This window comes from Triturus cristatus, chromosome 3_2 (genome assembly GCF_964204655.1).
Source record: "Triturus cristatus chromosome 3_2, aTriCri1.1, whole genome shotgun sequence".
NCBI classification, from domain to species: Eukaryota; Metazoa; Chordata; class Amphibia; order Caudata; family Salamandridae; genus Triturus; species Triturus cristatus.
In genome coordinates, this window is record NC_140584.1 from 253021790 (window position 1) to 253044153 (window position 22364).

General features: G+C 44.3%; 2 protein-coding genes across 2 annotated transcripts in view; one reads left to right on the top strand and one right to left on the bottom strand.

Annotated features, from left to right (window-relative positions):
- Positions 1-21096, bottom strand: part of LOC146857068 (uncharacterized) — an 82731-nt gene extending 61635 nt beyond the window's left edge. The window contains exons 1-3 of the mRNA XM_085647016.1: positions 21077-21096; positions 21023-21029; positions 20850-20985 (exon numbers count right to left, since the gene is read on the bottom strand). Of these exons, the coding sequence (XP_085503142.1) occupies positions 20850-20985; positions 21023-21029; positions 21077-21096 (163 nt within the window). The remainder of the gene's footprint in view (positions 1-20849; positions 20986-21022; positions 21030-21076) is intronic.
- LOC146857069 (uncharacterized) overlaps positions 21096-22364 on the top strand; it is a 213315-nt gene continuing 212046 nt past the window's right edge. The window contains exon 1 of the mRNA XM_085647018.1: positions 21096-21170. The gene's annotated coding sequence lies outside the window, so the exon portion shown is untranslated. The remainder of the gene's footprint in view (positions 21171-22364) is intronic.

Genomic DNA, 22364 nt, shown 5'->3' on the forward strand with positions numbered 1-22364 from the left:
TGGACTGTTAGCTGAACGTCAACCCCTACATAATCAGATGTATATAGAAAGTGGGGGAAATACAATATTTTCTACATGCTATAACAGTTCCGGTTACCATTGGACCTATAGTCCCTATGTACGATCCTAGTGCTGTTGGGAATGCAAGTCAGAAAATGCCTGCCTCTACAGAAGTGAGGGTACCAGAAAGAGGAGAAGATAAGCAGAGGATGCAATTTGTCATGTTGGTCCCAATGAATGGGAGCGCATTGTGTGCATCAAGTGCAGACCCTTATGTTGTAAAGAATGGATTCATGCCTATAAGGTCTTTCCCTGGACTGGCAGGTATGGGATTCTCCTGTAAGGGAAACTCTCCAGAATGTACGAAATAGTAAGCCCCAAGACAGCACTACACAAAAAGGGACTTTTGGAAGTCAACATCTATATGATGTTTAGGATTTAGAGCGATGGTTGAAGGAGCTTAATAATAATTATTCTAATGGGAATTGGAGTGCAGCGGTGAGTTAGGGAACTATAAAATCAGCTGTAAAGGTAGATTTGATAGATGTAGTTAAATTGAAAACTGAATTGAATGAAATTATAACTGGGAGTTTGGATCTTAATCAAATAGATGCCTATCAACAGAATGAATTGTTATTTATGAGTAAAGATGTTACTAGGAGAGCGAGATAGGCTCATGACAAATTATCTGATTTGGCTCAGAGATATGATGTTCATATAGAACAAACACATTCTTTACAGAAAAATCATAGACTTGCTTTTTAAAATCAGGACATAGAGAATCTAAGATTACCAGGATTGAAGACCCAAATTCGAGAATTAATTCTAAATATTCGGATTTGGAACACATTAGACAAATGGGAAAAAAGATGGGCAAACGGTTCTAAAAGAAAAGGGGAACTTTCTCCTTTGGGAGAAATGGGAATGGGTGTCAAGGCTTTCCCCTTGTGGGAAGTACCGAGTGGAGGTTATGTGCATGTACCTTGGAGTAGAGGTGATCTCGCTGCTTTTACCAATGATTTCATGAGGCTGAGAGAAAAGCCTCTAGAGTGGTACACATAGGTTGATCGATTTGTGAAGATTTCAAAAGTGTTGTGGATCGATCTGAATACGTTGTTCAAAATTGTAGTCCCCAGTGATCTGTGGTCAGCATAAAAAAATAGCTATAGAATGGCCCGAAGGTGAACCTGAGAGAGATCCATTAACACATGGTCTGTCACCTATAGGGATGAGGAAATTTGAGCAGATGATTACTTGGTTGAAAGATAAAGTGGGTAAAGATTGATAGGACGACTCAAGGAGATAATTCATGCATTTTAAGGAAGGTTGTTGCTGGCTTTCAAACAGGATAGTAGGGTGGACACCTTAGAACCCAAGTGTATGGGACAATTTGTGTCCCGATTTGTGACTAGGTTGAGACCTGAAATTAGTATGATACAACATTTGATCTGTTGGCAGAATACGTTTGTAGATGAAATTCTGCATTGCGCAAAATATTGTTGTGACGAAATTGAGATGAAGCACAAAATTTAAAGGAGAAGTTGATGGCAGCACAGATGAAGGATGCTCAAAGGGGTCAGGGACAGCCTTATGTACAAAATACTGCCCTTATGAAAAGAGTCTATCAGTCTGGAAGTCCGATGCAACAAGGTGGAGGATTTCAGGGACAAGGAAGGTGTTGCAAAAATCCCCAAACTGGAGTTAATGTTGCCACTTTAAAGAAATCAAATCCATGTCACTTTTGTAACAAGCTGGGGCACTGGCAGCGTGAATGTTGCTTTAATCCTGCAAATCAGGAAGAGAATTGAGGGTTCAGTCAACCTCAGGGTAATGTTCTGCAATCCCAGACTGTGCCCTGATCGAGATTCCAAAATTCCGCTGGTTCCCTAGGTCCAATTATGCAAGAGCCACAGCCCTGATGCCTAATTTAATCAGAATACAGACATGAATGTAAATCAGAGAATGTCCAACATGCTCACCCGTACCAACAGTTTCCCTTATCTGATGCATCTAATGAGTACAGCACCGATCAGTCCTTATGACACTGCCTGCGGGGGAGGAAGACTGTATACTTGGTGCAGTTTTAAAGTAAGACCAGAGTGGACCATGCATTGATGCTGATGTAAATGGCCACAATGTAACTTTCCTGATTGACACTAGTGCTACCAGCTCTACTGTGAGAACAGCAGAGGTTCCAAACCCACCCCTCTAGGGAAAAACAATCTAAGGTGTAGGAGTTGCAAATAAACGATTGTCAAACCCCCTTACTGAAGAAGTGCCTGTGAAGATAGGGACATTTGAAGATAATCATAAATTTGTGGTGTGCGATTCTAGTCCTGTGTGTGTTAGGACGCGTTTGCAGTGCAAGTTAAATTAGATCATCTATTGCACACCGAAGGGTATTGAGCTGTGGACAAACTCCTGGTCAGGGTAACTGTTCTCCCTCGCGCGGCTCTGTTGACAAGGTCCTGCCCCCAGCAACTTCTGGTCCCCAGTCCCCAGTAGGTTTTCGAGGCCCTCCTCCACCTGCAGGTTCCTGCCTGTGCTTCATCCCTGGAGGTCCAGTGGAAGAGCCTGCTCTTCTGCTGGTCCGCTATGTGGTTGTCAGCCTTTTTCTGTTTATTCTGTCTTTGCCTTTTTAATCTGCCTTTTTTGCCTTTATTATTGCCTGTTTTTCTTGCCTTTTGCCTTTCTTTCTGCCGCTGCTGACCCTGTGGCCCCTTCCCCCAGCGTGTTCCCACTCCCATCACCACCTCCCAACTGCTCTCCCGACCCCTACTTAATGGCGGCCGCTGCGCAACAACGCGAGCAAGACCTCTGACCTCCTGGTCAGGGTAACTGCTCTTCCCTAGCGCACCTCCATTGTTAAGGCACTGCCCCACACCTTCTGGTCCCAGATAGGTGTTTGAGGCCCTCCTCCACCAGCAGGCTCCTGACTGCGCCTCATCCTTGGTGGTCCAGTGGAAAAGCCTGCTCTTTTGCTGGTCCGCTATGTGGTTGTCAACCTTTTTCTGTCTTTTTCTGTTTATTCTGACTTTTTCTGTTTTACTGTCTTTGACAGCGACCAGCACCAGGGACACTGGTCCCCCGACCCCCCACCGCAACGACCCCAGCACTTTCAACAATCGCAACCCTGGATGCAACCACTACTAGCTCTCTACGCCAAGCTACTCCAAAGGCCCGTTCTCCTGCCGACACTGCCGCCACACCTTTATCCACCTCCGGACCCAGACAGCCACCCCTATCCCACCAAGCTCCAGCACACACAAACCCCTGAGCTGCATTCTCCTCAATGTGCGCTCCCTACACAGACACTCAGTAGAAGTTTGGGACCTCCTCAACACTCACTGGCCCGACGTCACCTTCCTCACAGAGACCTGAACCAATTCCAGCTCCACACCTGACATCACAAACGCCATCCCCGAAGGATACAAGATCCTGAGTAAAGACCACCCCAACTGCCACGGAGGAAGCCTCATCATCATTCACAAAAGCCCTCTCCGACTGAGAACCTCCAACTCAGACGACGCCTCGCTCCCCATGGAACACATCCACTTCTGTATTAAGCCCAGCCCCAGAACGATACTCTGTGGAACACTCGCCTCCAGACCACCCGGACCTCGCTTCCCGTTCACCAACGCCATCGCAGACAACATTGCTGCCCAAGCCCTCGCCTCCACAGACTGCATACTGCTCAGAGACCTGAACTTCAAACTAGACAACCTCAGCGACCCCAACACCACCACCCTCCTTAAGAATCTCACCAACATTGAACTGAAGCAACTCGTCTCCCACATGGCAGGACACATTCTTGACCCCATCTTCCCCAGAGGAAACAACGTTTGCTTCAGTCACACCACTCAACCTCTCTGGACGGACCACCACTGTGTCTATTTCTCCTTCTCGAAACCCACCGCACAAAAGCTCATGCCATGCCTCCTATGCAGAAACTGGAGAAAAATCACAGAGGAACACCTCACCACCGCCCTCCTCACCCTGCCATGACAGACCACAACACAGCAGCACAGCAAATGACCTTCACCAATGGATCGCCAACAGCACCAACACTCTCGCCCCCCTTCAGAACTCTGGAAGACGACACAACACAAAAGCCACCTAGTTCACCACGGACTTCCGAGAATCCAAGCGCTCGCGCCGACGGGTGGAAAAAGCATGGAGAAACAGCGAAACGCCAGAAACATGCTCCGCCTACAAGGCTGCCATTCAGGACAGAATCCTCTCCAACTCCCACAACTCTGAGGAACTCCTCACCATCATACAAGAATTCACCAGACCCCACAGAAAAACTACCGACGTGCCTCCCTCCTAACACCTCTGCAACAAACTCAGCTCCTTCTTCCACCACAAAATCAGGATGCTCTATGACAACTTCGATGACCAAGACCCTGACACCGACCCTACACCCTCCACCAGCAACACCACCCAGCGGACACTCCTCACCAGATGACACTGCAAAGAATATGAAAAGCATCCCCACCGGAGCACCCACTGACCCCTGCCTGCCGCACATCTTCCACAGGGCGGCCACAGCCATCGCACCCGAACTACGACAGACAAGCAACTGTGCCCTAGAAACAGCCACTTTCCCCGACTGGAATCACGCCGAAGTCAAACCCCTTCTCAAGAAGCCATCTGCGGACCCAACTGACCTCAAGAACTACAGGCCCATCTCTCTTCTCCCCTTCGCCACCAAAGTCATTGAGAAAATTGTCAACACCCAGCTAACGCACTGCATAGAAACCAACAACATCCTAGACTCCTCTCAATCCGGATTCCGCAGCAACCACAGCACCAAGACCACCCTCGTAGCCGCCACTGACAACATCCGCACCCTCCTCAATCAAGGCCACACTGCAGCCCTCATCCTACTAGACCTCTCAGCAGCCTTCAACACGTCTGCCACCGCACACTAGCCACCAGACTCTACAACGCCGGTAGCCAGGGAACTGCCTTAGACTGGATCCAATATTTTCTCACAGACAGAACACAAAAAATAAGACTCCCGCCCTTCCTCTCCGAACCCACAGAGATCAGATGCGGAGTACCCTAAGGATTCTCCCTCATCCCACGCTCTTCAAAGTCTACATGGCCCCCCTTGCAACCATCGTCAGAAAACACATACTCAACATAGTATCTTACGGCGACACCCATCTCATTCTCTCCCTCTCCAAGGAACTCAATATCACCAGACACAGTTTCCAAGAAGGAATGAAGGACGTTGCATCCTGGATGAGCAGCAGCTGAATGAAGATCAACTCGGAGAAAACGGAAGTCCTCATTCTCCGGTCCATCCCCTCTGCAAGGGACAACACCTGGTGGCCCCCCGCCCTCGGAAACCCACCCACCCCAACGGACCACGCCTGCAACCTCGGCATCATACTTGACTCCTCACTCACCATGAACCGCCAGATCAACGCCGTGTCCTCCACATGCTTCAACACCCCCTGCATACTCCGCAAGACCTTCATATGGATCCCCCCTGACTCCAGGGGTCACCCACTCATCACCAGCAGACTTGACTACGGAAACTCCCTCTGCTAGAATCAACAAAACACTGCTTTGTAAACTCAAGACCGTCCAGAGTGCCGCAGCCAGACTCGTCCTCAGCATCCCACGACATGACTACATCACCCAGCAACTCCCCGACCTCCACTTGCTCCCCGTCAAAAAAAGAATAACTTTTAAACTGCTCACACATCCCTACAAAGCCCTCCATAACACTTGACCCCAATACCTCAATGAAAGAATCTCCTTCCATGCACCCAAGAGAAACCTTCGCTCTACCGACCTAGCCCTAGCCACGATCCCCCGCATCCACAGGGCCAAAAAGGGTGGCAGATCTTTCTCCTACATTGTGGCCAAGACCTGGAACAAACTCCCCCTCAGCATCAGAAGAAGCCCGACACTGCACCTATTCAGAAAGGACCTCACGACCTGGCTCTTCAAATGACCACAGATCTGCCCGCACCCCACCCACACCCTCAGCACCTTGAGACACTCATGGGTGAGTATATAAATCCCTGATTGATTGATGAGGATATTGCCTTCAAACTGGAAAACCAGAACTTATACGTCTCACTGGTCCCCATGTTGACAGTGTGAGACTTACCGTTAGAGCTTATAGATACAGTGAGAGATCTAATTTGGGATTTTTCTGGAAAAGACATTGGACTCATACAAGGGGTTGAGACAGTTTGTATGCAAGTTAAGACAAATGCCGAATACCCGAGAACACCACAGTATAACCTGAAGCCCGAGACAGTTGCTGGATTACACCTGTAATTGAGACTATGATTAAGCAAGGCATTTTGAAAGATATCCTGGGGAGTCCATGTAACTCACCTATTATGGGCTTGCAGAAGCCGAGCAGTATGTATCGCATAGTACAGGATCTCAGGAAAATATATAACATAGCGGTCCCTTGTCCCATGGTACAGAATCCATCTGAGATATTTTCAGATTCCATGTGAGGCTGAATGATTCAATGGTATTGATCTTTGACAAGCCTTCTTTTCCATTCCACTCAGCCCTGCCAAGTACCACGCATCAGGCGTTAGACTAACGCCTTTCAGTCTGGTGGTCCGCATCGCTGCACTAAATGCAAAGTCACGCATATCAGGCATAGCACCTGCCTTTTCTGTCAAGCCACGTAGCACTGCTCTGCCGACCAAAACTAATTAAAGCTTCAGAGGCAGTGCACCGTGGTGTGCGTGCTGCTCCTACCAGGTTGGGGGTTGGCTGACCATTAGCACTGCGGGGCACAATCCGATGCGGTAGTAGGAGCCGTGCTCCAGTAGGTAAATGATCCTCATGAGCCTGGTGCGCTGCTGGCAGAGTGCATCACAGCGGCCTGCTCAAGCATTGCAAACTATTATCGTTAATAAACAGAGTTGGCATCGTGCCTTGGTCCTGCGCCTGGCTACATTCAATGTACAGTCTCACTTTCAGCCCGGCTGCGGTGCAGCTTCACTTGACGTGGCTGTCTCAGAGAACAACTTGCAACAGAACCTCATCCGATGTGATCAAAACAGCCGGTAGTGTGCATGCACTGAATGAATTGGGGGCGGCGCCTTGCCTTGCTGGTTTTCCGGCAACTGGCGCCAACCCTGCATTACCATCAGTTTGTGTTGTGAATGGATCATGGTGGCCAATGAATGAGAGGGGGCAAATTAAACTTTTGTTTCCTTCTTTTGCCCCCGCCCCAGATAGAGTGTGAGGCTGAGATCCTTATGTCCATGTGGAGCCTAATTGGCAATTCATTGCGAACGTAAACAAGCATTTACAGGGTTGTAGATGCATGTGATAGGCACCCTGAAGGATGTTTTTAATTTTTCCATCCTGCCTGCCCCCTGGTAGGCATCGCTGCGGTTCAAGGCAGGCCTGCCAGAAAACAACAGTCACATGCAGGGTGTCCTCTAATCACAGAAAGCTTCCGCCAGCCAGAGCGAGACACTTGAGTGACTCGCGGTGTGCTCTGAGACAGCTTTAAACAGCAGCTGCAGCCCGTCACCCTCCTCCCCAGCTGAAGCCCTGAGACACGTCACAGCTCAAGGCTGTGTAAATAAAGCTAGGTCTGGTAAAGCGCTGACACTCAGCTAAATTGAGACACAGGCATCTGTGGAATGGCTGCACTGGGGTAGGTCATGCATTGTGCCTGTGTATGACACCTGGCACCGGTGGAATGGCTGCACTGGGGTGAGTCAGGCATTCTGCCTGTGTATGACACCTTTCCAAGAGAAAATTACTGGTCTTTAGTTGTTGTCAAGAGTGTGCCAAGGCCTGGAGGTGACTGATACTAAACTGAACTGGAGCCAAAATTGCATTAGTTAATTTATAACGTGCAATTTCTGTATTTGTTTACTTTAAATATTAGTAAATGGGTCAGCTCGAGTGCACATTTATAAGTGCTTTCTATTTATATTTGCTCTATGAAGTATGTACAGATAAAGGGTAAACATATTTACCAGTTGTGATTTTGCTTATTGTTCTACTGTTTGGAACATCAAAATATCTGCCCTGTGTTTATTTGATCTCTGCAGCAGGTGCTTAACTGTATTAGGGTGCAGTAAATTGCAATGGCATGGGGGTGTGAGACGTTTTATGATGATTGCTTTACTTTCATATCTTCTTGATACACTAACAGTTTTGTGTCAGTATTTTATTCTTCCATTTTAGGGGGTTCAAAGCAGTTTCAAGATATTTCAGGGCTTTTCATTGAGCCAAAGGGTGTCATTTCTAATATTTAGCTCTTTCCATGCAGTTCATTACTTGGTTTTACTCACAGGAAAATGTCACACCAAGTGTCACATCTGGCAGTTGAGTGTCACTCATAAGTGCAGTGAAACATGGAAATGTCACACAATCTGAAAACTTGCCAGCTATGTGTATGAAGCTTTCAGATACCCCTCTGCTTCCCTCAAAAATCTTGAAACTTGGGCCTGGCTGCAGCGACAAATGGCCTCCAGGCAGCACCCCTATATAAGGGCACTAAGTTAGTGCCCTTCCGTCTTGGTGCTTTGCAGTAGCTTTAATATCATCTTAGAGTATCTCACTGCTCAAATGGGTGTAATTTCTGTTAATTATATATGTTTCCCTCATCTTCATTGCTTGATTTTGCTTGCGAGAAAGTGTCAGCCATGTCACTCATAATTACACTGAAATTATTAAAATGTCACAGATAAGCAATCTGCAACCATGGCAGCTATGTTCCCTCCATGAGGAAAGCCAATTTGTGCTCACTTTCCAGCTGGTGAACAGTGTTTGCAACATGGTGCAATGTCCCTCAAGGGTATATGGAGAGCCCTTCCATTTTCAACCAGATCGTGAAGAAGAATCTGGAGTCTCTGGTCATGCCCTGGTCCAGTACATCAATGACCTTCTGGTTGCATCGAACACTCAAGATGCCGATAAAACTGATACAATTGCCCTACTGAACCATTTTGCTGAGAATGAATATAAAGTGTCCCCAAGCAAGTTACAGCATGGTAAGACTGAAGTCCTCTACTTATGACATCACATTGTGAAAGGTGTGAGAAAGGTGTCACAAGAAAGAATCTCATTGATCATGCAAATGAATCCGCCTTGCACACAGAAAGAATTCAGGATGTTTCTGGGAATAATGAGCTATTGTCACCAGTGGATACCCAACTTTTACCTAAAGGCCAAGTCTCATCAGAGGTCGACACACAACGATGCGTCCAATCCAGTACTCTGGGACAATGATTGTTTGAACGCATTGCTAGAGCTGAGAGAAAGCCTCTGTTGTGCTCCTGCATTAGGAATGTCAGATTACAGCAAGGTGTTTTTGCTTTTTTTGTAGTGAACAAGAAAGTAGTGCTCTCTCAATATTGACACAGAATCCTGGAAGTGCCCGTAGACCAGTTGCCTTTTTTCTGGCTAGTCTGGATCCAGTAGCATCAGCATTGCCCAGAAGTTTCAAATCTGCAGCTGCAACAGGTGTCAGCATAGAGAGATGCGAAACCATTGTAATGGGTCACCCTTTGACTGTCTACATACCACACCCTGTTGAGCTATTGTTGGCGCGAACTCGTACTCAGCACCTAACCGATAGTAGGCTCCCGTGGTATGAACAGACAACAAGCAATTTTGGCAGCTGAGAACATTACCCTGAAAAGATGTTCGGTCCTAAAGCCTGCTACGTTGCTTCCTTTTCCTAATTGTGATGTGGATGATATCGAAGAAGAGCATGACTGTCTCGATGTTTCTGAAATATGAACCAAGCCACGTCCTGACATTTCTGGCAAACCATTGGCTGAATCTGATTACACTCTGAGGGCTGCTTATGCTGTCAGTACTGTTACGGGAGTGGTGGAAGCTGCCTGGCTTTAAGGACTATTCTCCGCACAGGTGGCAGAATTGATTACCAGAGCTTTGTGCGTTTCAGACCAGCCAAAAGTGACAATATTCACTGATAGTCAGTATGGGTTTGGTGTGGTTCACCATTTCAGACAGTTATGGTCTCAGTGGGGATTTATGACCTTTTCAGGGTCCCCGATACGCAATGGAGAATGCCATGCAGATGCGAGCACAAGCTGCTGTCATTAAGTGCTGTGCTCATTGTAAAGGAAATGATTTTGTGGCAACTGGTAATTGCTATGTCTACAAAATTGCACATTACAGTGCACTAAACGTTTGCACTTTCAATGGTGAATACACAAATGAGGGTACAGATGAAACCAATTTCAGCCTTTTGATGACAATTAAAACATGGGAGGAAGTGAAGAAGTTGCAGGAGGAAGTTACTGAAGAGGAACAGCAAGGTGTGTGAAACGAGATGATGACATTTGGGTTTCAAAAGATGGGAGAGCCTAATAGTTTGTTCTCACCAATGACAAGGTACTTTCATGGGTCAATGAATGTAGGAAGGGATGCCATGGTGAGGTTGTTTAGGCAGACTTGGTTTAACCTGAAGTTCGAGCGATGGCTGAGGCATTGTGTCACCTATGTGTGATTTGTCAGCAAATGAATGTGGGAAAGCGAACTGCTGTTACACTGAGTCACAAAGGGAAATCTGCAGGTCCTTTCAACAGAAAGCAGCTGGATTTTGTTGAGATGCCAATGTGCAATGGATTCAGGTACATTTTAGTAAGTGGTATGCATTTTTTCAAGTTGGATGGAAGCCTACCCAACTAGGAGATGCGATAGTCTCACTGTAGCTAAGTTGTTATTTAGGGAACTCATTCCAAGATTCTGATTTCCAACCTCTTTAGAGTCAGACCGTGGAGCTCATTTTAATAATGAGGTCCAGACAATGCTATGAGCACTGTTATAAGTGGAGCAGAAATTACTTTCCAGTTATCGTCCAGAAGCTTCAGATATCGTAGAACAAGTCAACGGAACTTTAAAATCCAGACACGTGTGTGCTTCAACATCTCTGAAATGGACTGATGCTTTGCTTTGTTGCTGATGAGTCTTTGCAGTGTCCCATATCGAAGAACAGGACTGACGCCTCAGGAAATAACCAGGGGAGGGCTATGCGAGTGCCTGCTGTGGCTGCAAATATGCTTGTAAACATCACAGACTATTTGGCTTGATTACTGTAAAAGACTGGCTGAAATGTATCGTTCTGTGTCTCACCAGGTTGAAGCAGAAACAGCACTGCCACATCAGGAGCAGTGCCACGAACTTCGACCCGGTGACTGGGTCGTGGTGAAGAAACATGTGAGGAAGAACTGTTTTGAGCCTCGTTGGTGTGGTCCATACCAGGTGATCTTGGTCACTACGACTGCTATGAAGTGCATGCATCCCACACTGGTAGAGTGCTGTGTCTCCTTGAGCAAGAAACAGGACCTCTCCCAAAAGAGATGCCAGCAGTGGTCGATAGGCCATTAGAAGCGGTCAGCCAAGTGGGGGTCTCGACGAATCTGAAGCCAATTCTGAACTCGAAGAACCTGATGCTGTGCTGGTGAACAAGACAGATTCTGACATCAAAGAAGGAATTAATGGTGTGGGATCATGAGTGGTGTTGGAAGAAGCTGGCCAAAGAATAAAGAGAGGAGAAGGTTGAAGTGTTGAAGTTATCCTCTGAAAGAGCTCTTGCACCCATACTGGAGGCATCTGGTGAATCAGAGCTGAGTGGAAGTGAAAGTGAAGGATCAAATCTCAGAAGATCCAAAAGATCGAGGGTGCCTTGTTGGAGGTACTCTTCTCCTGAGTGGACGTATCTTGCTACTAATGACAACGAGAGTGACTTCCAGACAGGGTTTGAAAAAACGAAGTTGGCAAGGAGAAGTGTGATAATGAGCAAGGAGGCGAGTTCTCCTGGGAGAGGAGAGGAATTGCCAAGGACGAACAAAGTTCCAACTTAACGATGTGAGAAAGGTGGTGGAAGTATCCAGTTCTGTCAGGGCCATGGTAATTCACTAGCAAGGGTCACGTGGGATTATCTACCCTGTATGCAACTGATAAGTTATGATGAACATTGTGAGGGACAGGGGCGTCATTTTAGGATTTCACAGAGAGCAAATCTATGCTCCTGCTAGTGTGGCTTTCTGCTACTTGTCCCATGGTTGGAGTGCCTTCTCATGAAGACTCCGAGAGAGGACACCTTTCTGATTCCACCTTTACCAAATGCTTCTTAGCTTCGTGTTGCTCCTTTTAAGGTAGTGGAGGGAGAGATAGCATGGACCAGCTTACTTTGGAAAATCATCTGGTGAAATGTAATAATCAATTATTTTTCTTGATCATCTGTATTGGCATTACAGAGTTAGTTGTCTGCTTTGTTTTATATAGGGTAAATCTCTTCAGGAGTTTTGGACTTATCTTGAACTTTCTGTATTTCTATATGATCATGGTGATATCGGTGTATATTGATTTGTTTCTAAATTTAATAATTAAACCCAACTAAAATTAGATTGTCAAGTGGGCTATTGTGTGGCCGCATTGGTTACACTGTATCAAGACTATAACAAGTGATTGTTTTCTCCCTGTACCTTTCATTCGGCTATAAAGGTTGTGGATCTGGAGATAAATGTTTGAGTGGGCCCGAGCTCCATCACTCCAAGATGTTGTTTAATTTCTTCTTTATTTTTCACGTCAGGGTGCAAACGATCAAAGAGGTCAGCAAATTGCAAATGCCAAACTATAGTGATAGAATGCACTTCTTATTTTACTCTTGGTCAACTTTTTTTTAGAACTGCTCAATGCAAGATTTTAGCATGCTGACTTGTCTTGTACCTTGTCCCAGTATCACGGAAATAGCATTACCATAACTGGTTGGGGGGTCATCACACTCCAGACTCGTGTCAAAGCCATACAAGCATTAAACACCAAGAATCCAAGTTTTTTTTAAATGTAATCCATAGTAATCCATGTTTATACCAATATTCTTCAATAGTTTTTAAGTTCGCACAGAGACTCATGATTCCAAACTTCTAAAGCTAAAGAAATGCCCATCCAGGCTATTTTCTGCATCACGTAAGAATTCACATTATATCCTGGGCAGCCATCCAAAATGTTTACCCATGCATTTCAGGCTCAAACGCCTTTCAGGGGTCAAAAACATACCAAGCTCAAAGTGCAGAAAAATGTTCCATATTATGAAAGAATTTAGCATAACAAACATACACATGAACCATGAGGCATATTTCCTTCGCTCAAGTATTACGTATACCCATAACCACCACCGTGAAAGATGACATTCAGGATTCAACAAACATCACACCTTACACAGTGTAAAAATAACAACTCAGTGGATGGGGCATTTGGGGCACCACACACGCACTTGCTCCCCTACACACTTTCCAAGACACACATCGAAAGAGACCATGCAAGATGCCGCACACTTTCATTCTACTTAGTTGTACCACCAAGCAGGCAAAGTGGCTGTGCAGAAAACCACACACGGCACTCCGTCCTTACACAAAGTGCACACTATGAACAGACCTTCTCAGGGAAAGAGGTATGCATGACGTCACGCATTGCAATACCGCGCAAACAGAAAGTCTCAGAAAGAACCAAAATTACCAGTGGCGACTTGAAACCGAGTTGCTTTCATCCCTTTGCATTTTTCGCTTTCAAATTCTGACGCACCTCGTCGTCATTGCAAGCATGAAACCAATGCCGGGACTCAAAGCCAATCAGCCTGGCATCGGTATATCCTATTCTCGGTAAGAATGCCCATGGTAAGAGGTGTGCATTTCTTTCTCTTCCAAGTGGTCATTTTAAATGTTAGCAGAAGCACGAAGCATATGCTGCGATGACAGCAGAAGGCCCACAATTATGTGTAGCCCCGCCTACCTACCGCGTTATTTAGTCCGGGTCTCTTCGTGCAGGGGAACTTGCGAGATTGCCGCGTGGTGTGTCGCAGCTGGCAGAAATGTGAAGACGTCGGCACATCTCTCAGCCTGGCCTTCAGTTGCATGAATAATTTTTAGACCATGCTTACTGCAAATTTGAAATAAATTGAATGTTATCCCTCTCCCGTCGGTGGCGCTGTCATTTTGGGTTAATAATAGAGGACAGGTTCATTTTATGGCCGTTCACTGTTTGTGTTCATGTGCTCTGTAGCTCACATTAATATCAGTGGGAGAGACTTTATTGCCAATCAGGAAAAAACACAGCAAGAGAGGCACGAGGGACATATACTTCTGGCTCGTGAAAATATGCAGACTTATTTACGTCTGTTGCGTATTCCGATTGAATGATCACCAGCTCAAAGATCTGAAGGACAAAGAATCAAACTTGACAGAGCTCGCTCAGCCTTTCATCCTTCTGATGCTCATAAAAAGAAAGTCATTTAGATTAAAACCATACCTGTCATGCAGCTGCCAAGAGGCAATTAAATTTTGATGCGCAATAAAGTCATTATATGAGTTGAATTAAACATCATGCTGTGAAGCACTTGTTCTCTGAAGTTCTTGCCTACAAATGCCCAGAGGTGTTGCGTACATGCGAGCGTGCTACTCAAATACCATCTAGAGACCAATACATGAAACTGATTTACTAGTGTAACCCCAGTCCTTAAATATTTTGGAGTTGAACTGTTGTAATTGAGCATCTCAATGCAATCCCAGTGAACAATTCCCTGACTTGGCATTTGAAACCAAAAAACTAGGAATACCAAATAGTAAGGGCTAAGACTGGGAAATTCCATAATACACAACCTCTTCCGGCTGCATATGCTAATACTGTTGTTCAGTGCTTCACTTTTTTTTTAAGTGACAGGGCCCTATTCAGAAGGCCACTGAAGCTTTCACTACCCACAATTCAGACTATTCCAGTCCACTCAAATATATATTAGCCTGCCCAGCAAGTATTCTTGACGTTTTAATGCATATTGCATAATAAACTCTGTTGTGCTCATCTCAAAATTAGACAAACAGCGCTGTCATGTGGTGGACTGTCATAAGTGCTGGTATTGAGAATTAAGTGACAGTGCCGAGAACCGGCAAACCACCAGCACAAATTAAGGACTGCTATTGCTACATGAAAGTAATTTCTTCGACAGAGGTCCTGATTACAAGATGTATAGAACAGTGAAGGGTACATACCACCCCAAGAAAACACATTAGCCCGGATGGGTAATTACCGGGTGCAGTTTATACTTCCTCTTCCAAGATTTCCTTGTAGGAATGGGGTATAACAAGAGGAATGCGTACTCATTGCTCCAAATTCTACAACTTTTACTTTTTTTTTTTCCATCCGTGTTTCTTTGCATGATTTGTGGTGGCAAAATCTGTCAGAGGAATTGTGGTTATACTAATACTTGTACAACTTGGGATTTTCTACTCTCTATACAATCTCCTGTTTTCACAGGGACGGGGATTTTCCCTACAACTCAGAATAGGCCTGAGTGTCTTTCAAACTCCCATCGGCCTCAGATTTATTCAGACCAGTGGCAATCGAAAAGAATGAACAAGGGTGTGAATAATTTCCGTATTTCTTTAAAGGGTAGCTAATCCCTTTACTACCAGAAAAATGTACGTATATCCGCCCTATATTCGCTTATGGCAAATAAGCATACCAAGGCCACATGACACAATTGTCATTTAAATGTTCCAGCTACGTTTCCATAAGTTTACGGCACACATTGGCAAATTGTCTGGCGCAGGGATGACCAAATGCCAGGGCTTTAACTGAATTAAATGCGAGGATCCATTTAATGAAATATTTTAAGTAAAATAAAATCTGTTCTCACTAAAAGCAAAATAAAAGGGGTTTCATGTCACAATCTCTGGAGGGCTGGCAGGTCCTACAGTTGATCCAATAAGTTATGAAATGTATGTTTAAGGCAAATTCCCTAATGAGAGAATTGTGTAAACCCCTACAGGGACACATAAACGAGAAATGCAGTGTTCCATTCAAAGAACATATTTGAGAACTACTGGATGGTGCATAAAGTCCTCCAATTTACAAGAATTTATGTTTGTATATAATGTCCCAATTACCGGTAACCTGCATTACTCCAACCACACTTTTCTAGTGTCAGTACTTATTAAATGAGATACCCCACCAGGCACCACGTGAACCAGCTAACAACAATGAAACTTTATAACAACCTAACCTCAGCCTGCCAATCGGATTGCCCCCCCCCCCCTTCCCTGGGCAATAATAGGAGGAAGACCCCGCACACGTACCTTTCTTTCTGTCTGCTTCCTGCAGACAATCATCACAAAGGCCGGGCGGGTTTATGGTTGTCGCTCCAGTCCTTGAAAGCCTGTAAGACCTTCAGGTAAAATTCTGGGAAGCTGGCACCGTGTTCAAAGTCAAGGCTGTCCTCCTTGGTAAGTAGGGTGACATACTGGGCATGAAGCAGGGAACAGGTTGAAATTTTAAATTTTATAAACTTTCTTGCATACCATGGAGCTGGGGAGGAGGGGACTCTTCTATATTTTTATTTTTGTTGTTGCAGAAAGTAACACTTTTACCTTAAGTAAGTTTTTGGCAGGCCCTGTGGCTTATTTTTAAATTTGAAGCCAGGCAAAAGACAAAACTATATCAAGAGGATCATCACAGAAAACGTTATACACAGTTAACTGTTACACACGGATTCCTGTCCATTGTGAGTCTGCTGCTGAGTGTAAGAGTCAACAGGTTGGTGTGTGCAACAACCTGTGATTAGCAGCTCAGTGTCCTGCCGGAGGTACCGGAGATGCAGTTATTCTCCCTACTTAATAATGCATGCTTGTGGAGCAGACTGTGATTATGAATGCACTGTTATGCAAAAGTGCTCACTGAGACAACCCTAGGGAACCAATAACTACGTTAGTAGTAAATACAGTACACATTAAGTATAAATAATTAATAACTAGCACTAGCAAGCTCCGCAGTTGTAAAGCTCGATGAAAACGAGAAGTTTATTATGTATGGTACCTATACTCCAGTATTCCTGATCCCAATACACTCATTAGTTTAATTAACCAATAATCACATTCATTTCTATATTCCTAATGGATTATTGAGAGCGCCGCAATTGCAAAAATATAACTAAAATCCACAAATGACAAACTCTGCTGTAAAATGCCCTCCCTGCTCTGTCTGTTTTTCTGGCTTCTCTCAAACCCCTTTCTTAGCACCCTAGACCTCGTGATCTCGCTACACCAATCCCTTTTCAGCTGGGTTCCTCTAATACCTAGCAAGCGACCATCCAAGACTGAGGACCTTGCACCGACTCCAGGGTGTTCAGCTCCCGTACTTTATCCATGATATTGGGGATGCTGGTATAATGTTAGGACCCGTTGTAGGGGCACTGACGTGTATAGGTGGGACAGGTCAGTCAGCCTCCTTTTCCCACATAGGCAGAGAAACTCCTCAGGTAGGGGAAGAGAGAAGGAAAGACAAGTACAAGCCATATTTTACCCATCTTTCCCGCGCCAGCACACTCTACATCTGTCATGAGGGAATTACGTCAAAAAGTCCAATGAGTATAACTACCAACAAGAAACCTAGCGAAGTGGAGCTTTACACATGTACAATTACATAAAAAGAAAAAATTGTAAGACAAAACAAGAACATGCAAACTATCTGCATGTATAAGAGTGAGGGTTTTCTGAATGTGTGTAGAATTGTTGTTCATCGTTATTGAATTCCCTCAATGAAGAACTTACAATAACAAAACTATTGCAAGGTAATGTTTACCTGATATATTTTATACTTAAAGTGTTTAAATTTGTGTCCTAACATAGAGGTCCACATACACAAATACATGGACATACAGGCGTAAGGATAGCATAAGAATGCAACATGGTGTCCTTACAATCACAAAGGCTCGTTCGTAAAGGTCTGTGCAGTAGAAAGACAACCTTGTGTGCCTATGTATCCCCTGTGAGCGCGGAAATCTTTGCGCAAAAATACATATTTATCATGTGTCAATGTGTGGACTGGGGGAATGGCCTAAAGATGGGAAGTATCTGTTACAGATTGGAAGGAAGAGTACAATCGAGGAGGGGCAAAGAGAAGTCGCCAGATCCCTCGATTTACCCAAAAGACATCAAAGAACTTTAATACACAGCAGTCAATAAACAAAAATTCCTTCTAAGAAACCAATCTCTTCAATTACAGACCTGAAATGTGGGGTTGGGGCGCACTGACAACATCTTCTTTTATGAGTTTTTACTCACTTTAGAACACATAGAAGAGCATTAAATTAGTTTCAAGCATATGGTTAGTTATCAATCCTCATCAACATTAATCTGGAAATGACATATGATCAATGATACATAATGTCAATAGTCTATTGTTATAGGTAAGGGTATGTCTTGGTGAGTCCACTCCTCCCGACCCCCCCCCCCCCCCCACCCAAGGGTCGGGCACGTCCTCCGCCACATGAATCAGGAGGCTTGTCAATTCTGTAGCTTAATTTGCCTCGATAAGATGTGGGAGGTTGCAGTGTGGTATTGTAGGAGCAAAACTGTACCTCAAAATCTGAACACCCTAAAATGTTACCTCATCCTGTTCTTGCACAGATTAAAATGAGTGTTAAAGCACTCCCTAGCCATCACTTAGCAGACTGAAATATTATAAATAAATAATGGAGCCCATTCAATAATTGTGTTTAGATCAATTAAAAGGTAAATAATTTAATTGCAAAATAAAAAAAATAGGTGGTACAGAGATAATGCCATAAAATCTCTCAAGTACAAAGTTTTTTAGAGTATGCAAAATCAAACATTATTCTAAGCCCCAAATGTTTAGCAAATTCAAAAGGAAGTTGGACAGCAACCCCAGTAGAATAGGAAAGTCTTCAGGCGCACACACCCCACATCCTCCCCATCCCCCCATTCAAGGGATTCTTATACACAATTCTTCTTGCATAACAAATTAGACAAACAGCGAAATAATCATGGACTGAGCAAAAGTATAATTTCTTCAGCAAATCAGATTACAAGAAAAATAAATGTCATTACCTTAACACATAAGCACCATCCCATTTCTGAAAATGTGCCCAGCAGCCTTTATGCTAAAACCATCAGAGATGTTCTATTATGAAACATTTAAACAGCAAGACTTTCAGTGACTTAATGGGTAGTATCTATAACGGAAGGAGGCGGAAGGGACCTTGATAATGTTTCAAGTCATGGGAAACAGGAAAGGCTCACCAAAAGCATTGTAATCACAACAGCGGAAATAAACCAGTGCACGTCAGCTTGACTATGCTCTGTGCGAAGATGTACGCAGGGGAGGAGATGTATGCAGGGGGAGACATTGGAGTGAGTGACAGACATGGAATCCATCTTGTCTAAGATGGCGTTTATCTGTAACGTGGCATACCTAAAATACATTCATAAACACACTTCGACACATCATATAAAATTCGTTTCAATTGTAATCATTTTAATTCAGCCTATATATGCAGAATTAAATGTGAAAAGGCATAATAAATATCATTATTAATCCACAAAATACAAACCCTCAAAAAATTATAACACCATACGTCTCTGATCTCTCACTGCATGTAGCCAGGTCTTTCAGTCAATAGTCCTTCTTTGTTGTAGTTTGCCTATACCAATTTATGGCAACCCTGTGTGTTATATCTTGGTACAGTGTGTTTCTTCCTATTTACTTCTCCATCAGTGGAACACTGGGTGATGATGTCATGTGGAATGTTGATCTGTGAAACACACAGTTGGAGATGGGCTGAGCGCCTTGCTGGCTGCTCCTGGTGGGGCTGGATTTCATCTGATTCACTGCTGAATACTGCTGTACAACTGATCCTGTAACTAACCTGAATAAATCATCTTGAATAATACCAACCAGCGTGGACCTGATTACTACATATTTTTGGCGACTAATTGAAACTAAGAACCTGCTTCTGCTACCTCTGAGGACATTAAGAGTACCTACTCTGAAGATAAAGCAACTCCTCTGTCTACAGCTGCATTTACTTATCTACTGGCAACACGTCAGCCCCACCAGTGACCATTACAACGGTCGCCCTCAACTCTACATTGCCAGTTCCAGTCTCAACTGCAGCTCAAGTCTGCTACCAGTCTCTGTTTGCTGTACCTACAGCGTCTGTTCTGTGCAGCCCATGCCTGACACTCTACAACGCCTGTGTCAGGTGCTGTGCCCTCATGAGAGGGTAAGCCTGACTTTATATAACGTTTAGTGCTGTGCTTTCAAGACAGGGTAAGCCTGTGCTGTGCCTTCAAGAGAGAGTATGCCTATGATGTGCCCTGAGGAGAGGGTAAACCTGACTCTCTATAAAGTTTTTTTTTTTTTCATGTTTTGTGTCTTCAAGAGATTTAAAAAAATATGCAGCACAATTCTCTGTTTGCTGTTCCTACAGCGTTTGGTTCACTTGCAACCCAAGCCAAGTCTTTCGGTAAAGGACCTTTAATCTGAGAACAAAAAGTTATCTACTGGTTTCTACTGTTTCCCTGACTATTCTGCTGAGCTGTGTGCTAAATGTGAACTTTATCTGCTTCTGACAAGATCGGGGAAAATTTAAAGTACTACCTTCAAGTTTCGCAAAGAATGGTTGTAACCTGAAAAATGCACATGATAAGAGACGGTTTACTTTCAACTCATGTTAGAGTCACTAGCGACTGCCAGTGTTTGTATCTCAAGTGAGGGGCCCTGACAGCGTCAAACTGTGAAGGACTGCCAAAACCACACCGTTTTTCTCTTTTCATTGCTGGCGGTTGTTTGTATAATAAGGTCAGGTCACACACCGGGTCTCAGCTGGGGCAAGAAGAGGTGAGACATTGCATATGCGTGTTGGGATTTGCTTTGACTTTATTTTTGAATTTTTCGTGAGGGGCATTGTTAAACAATTTTTGCTTGTCTCTTCAGAGACATGGACGGTTTAACAGTCTCGTGGAATTTCGAAATTGAAACGCGAGCATTTCTTTAGCGTGCGCACTTACTTTTCTGATGCTGCCTCCCATGGAGCCCTTGTGACGTGTTGTTGTCTTCGTGGAGAGTTGTTGGGGAGCATCTGCATGCTGGAAGCCACCCGGTAATGCGTGAGTAAACGTGCCGCCATGTTGGAGTTTGGAGTAACTTTACATGATTTCCTATTATAGGGGGTCATTTTTGCCAACCATCTTTGCCAACCACGTTTTAAATAAAGTTACTGCAATGTTTTTGTCACCGGAGTCGTCGTGGGAGCATAGAATACGCTTTCTTTGTTCTTGTGCCTGCTCATGGTTTTTCACAGAAGTACAACATGAAGGCTACGAGCACAGGTGACTTTCATTTGACAGCAAGGATTTGTTTAATTATATGAGATATTTTTTTTTTTTTTTCAAAGTTCCTCATGTGCATAAAATATTGGCAGTGACTCATTTTTTTTTGAGGTGGCATTCCTTACTTGTGTGCAGCGTTGTATTGCTAAACATTGTGAAATCTTCTTTTCATCTATTCATTTGTCAATGTTCCGAGTTGCGCTGCCATCTAGTGACATTTTCTCACATTGTGAGTTTGAAGGTCCATGTGCAATATTCTACCATTCTGTCTTTGTATGCAATCTTGAGGGTTTAGTCTATTACAGCTTACAGTTGTTCACTTCATATAAGGTCGTGGTTTTTTTTACACAGTTTGTGTTGTAGTTAACTTGATGTTTTCTAGAACTGCTCGATGACATTTTAATTGTGTGATGTGTCAATTTCCAGAACCAGTTAGGTTGCTTTTGCGGTACATGTGAGCAGTTGTCACACAGTGCACATTTGGTGTGTCAGTAGGTTATTAAATTACCACACAGTGCACAATCGTGCACAATCTATGTACCTCTCCGTGAGGTGTGTTTTGGGGTTTGTCCCACTTTTGTGTGCACATTAGTTTACCTCTAGTTGAGGTGCGTCGCACGGACGTGTGTCCCGTGTTACTTGGCACAGTTTCTTGACCTCTCCGGAGGTGTGTTGTGGGGTTTTTCCCACTATCATGTGCATGTTATTTTTGTCCTGGGTGTAAATCGCCCTGCGTCTCATGTTTGGACTATGTGTAATCCGCCCAGCGTCTCATGTCTTTTGTTATGTTTAAGTCGCCCTGCGCTGCATTTGTTCTCTATGTATAAGCCGCCCTGCGCTTCATGTGTTTTGCGTTTTGTGTGTAAGCCGCCCTGCGCCTCACGTTATAGTTGTGTATAAGTCGCCCTGCGCTTCATGTTAGTATAAGCCGCCCTGCGCTTCATGTTTTTTTTTCTCTTTTGTGTGTAAGCCGCCCTGCGCATCACGTTACTGTTAATGTAAGTCGCCTTGCGCTTTAACTCCATGTTCACTGGGTGCTAAGATCTTTCTCTGTTGTTTTGGGTCCTAAGATCTTTCTTTGTTGTTTCACCCAGTGCTGTTAAAATAATGTTTTGTTATCTTTAATTCTATCACAGGGAAGCATGATTAATCTTACGCATTCTTCGTCTTCTCTGTCATGTTGTTCTTATTGAT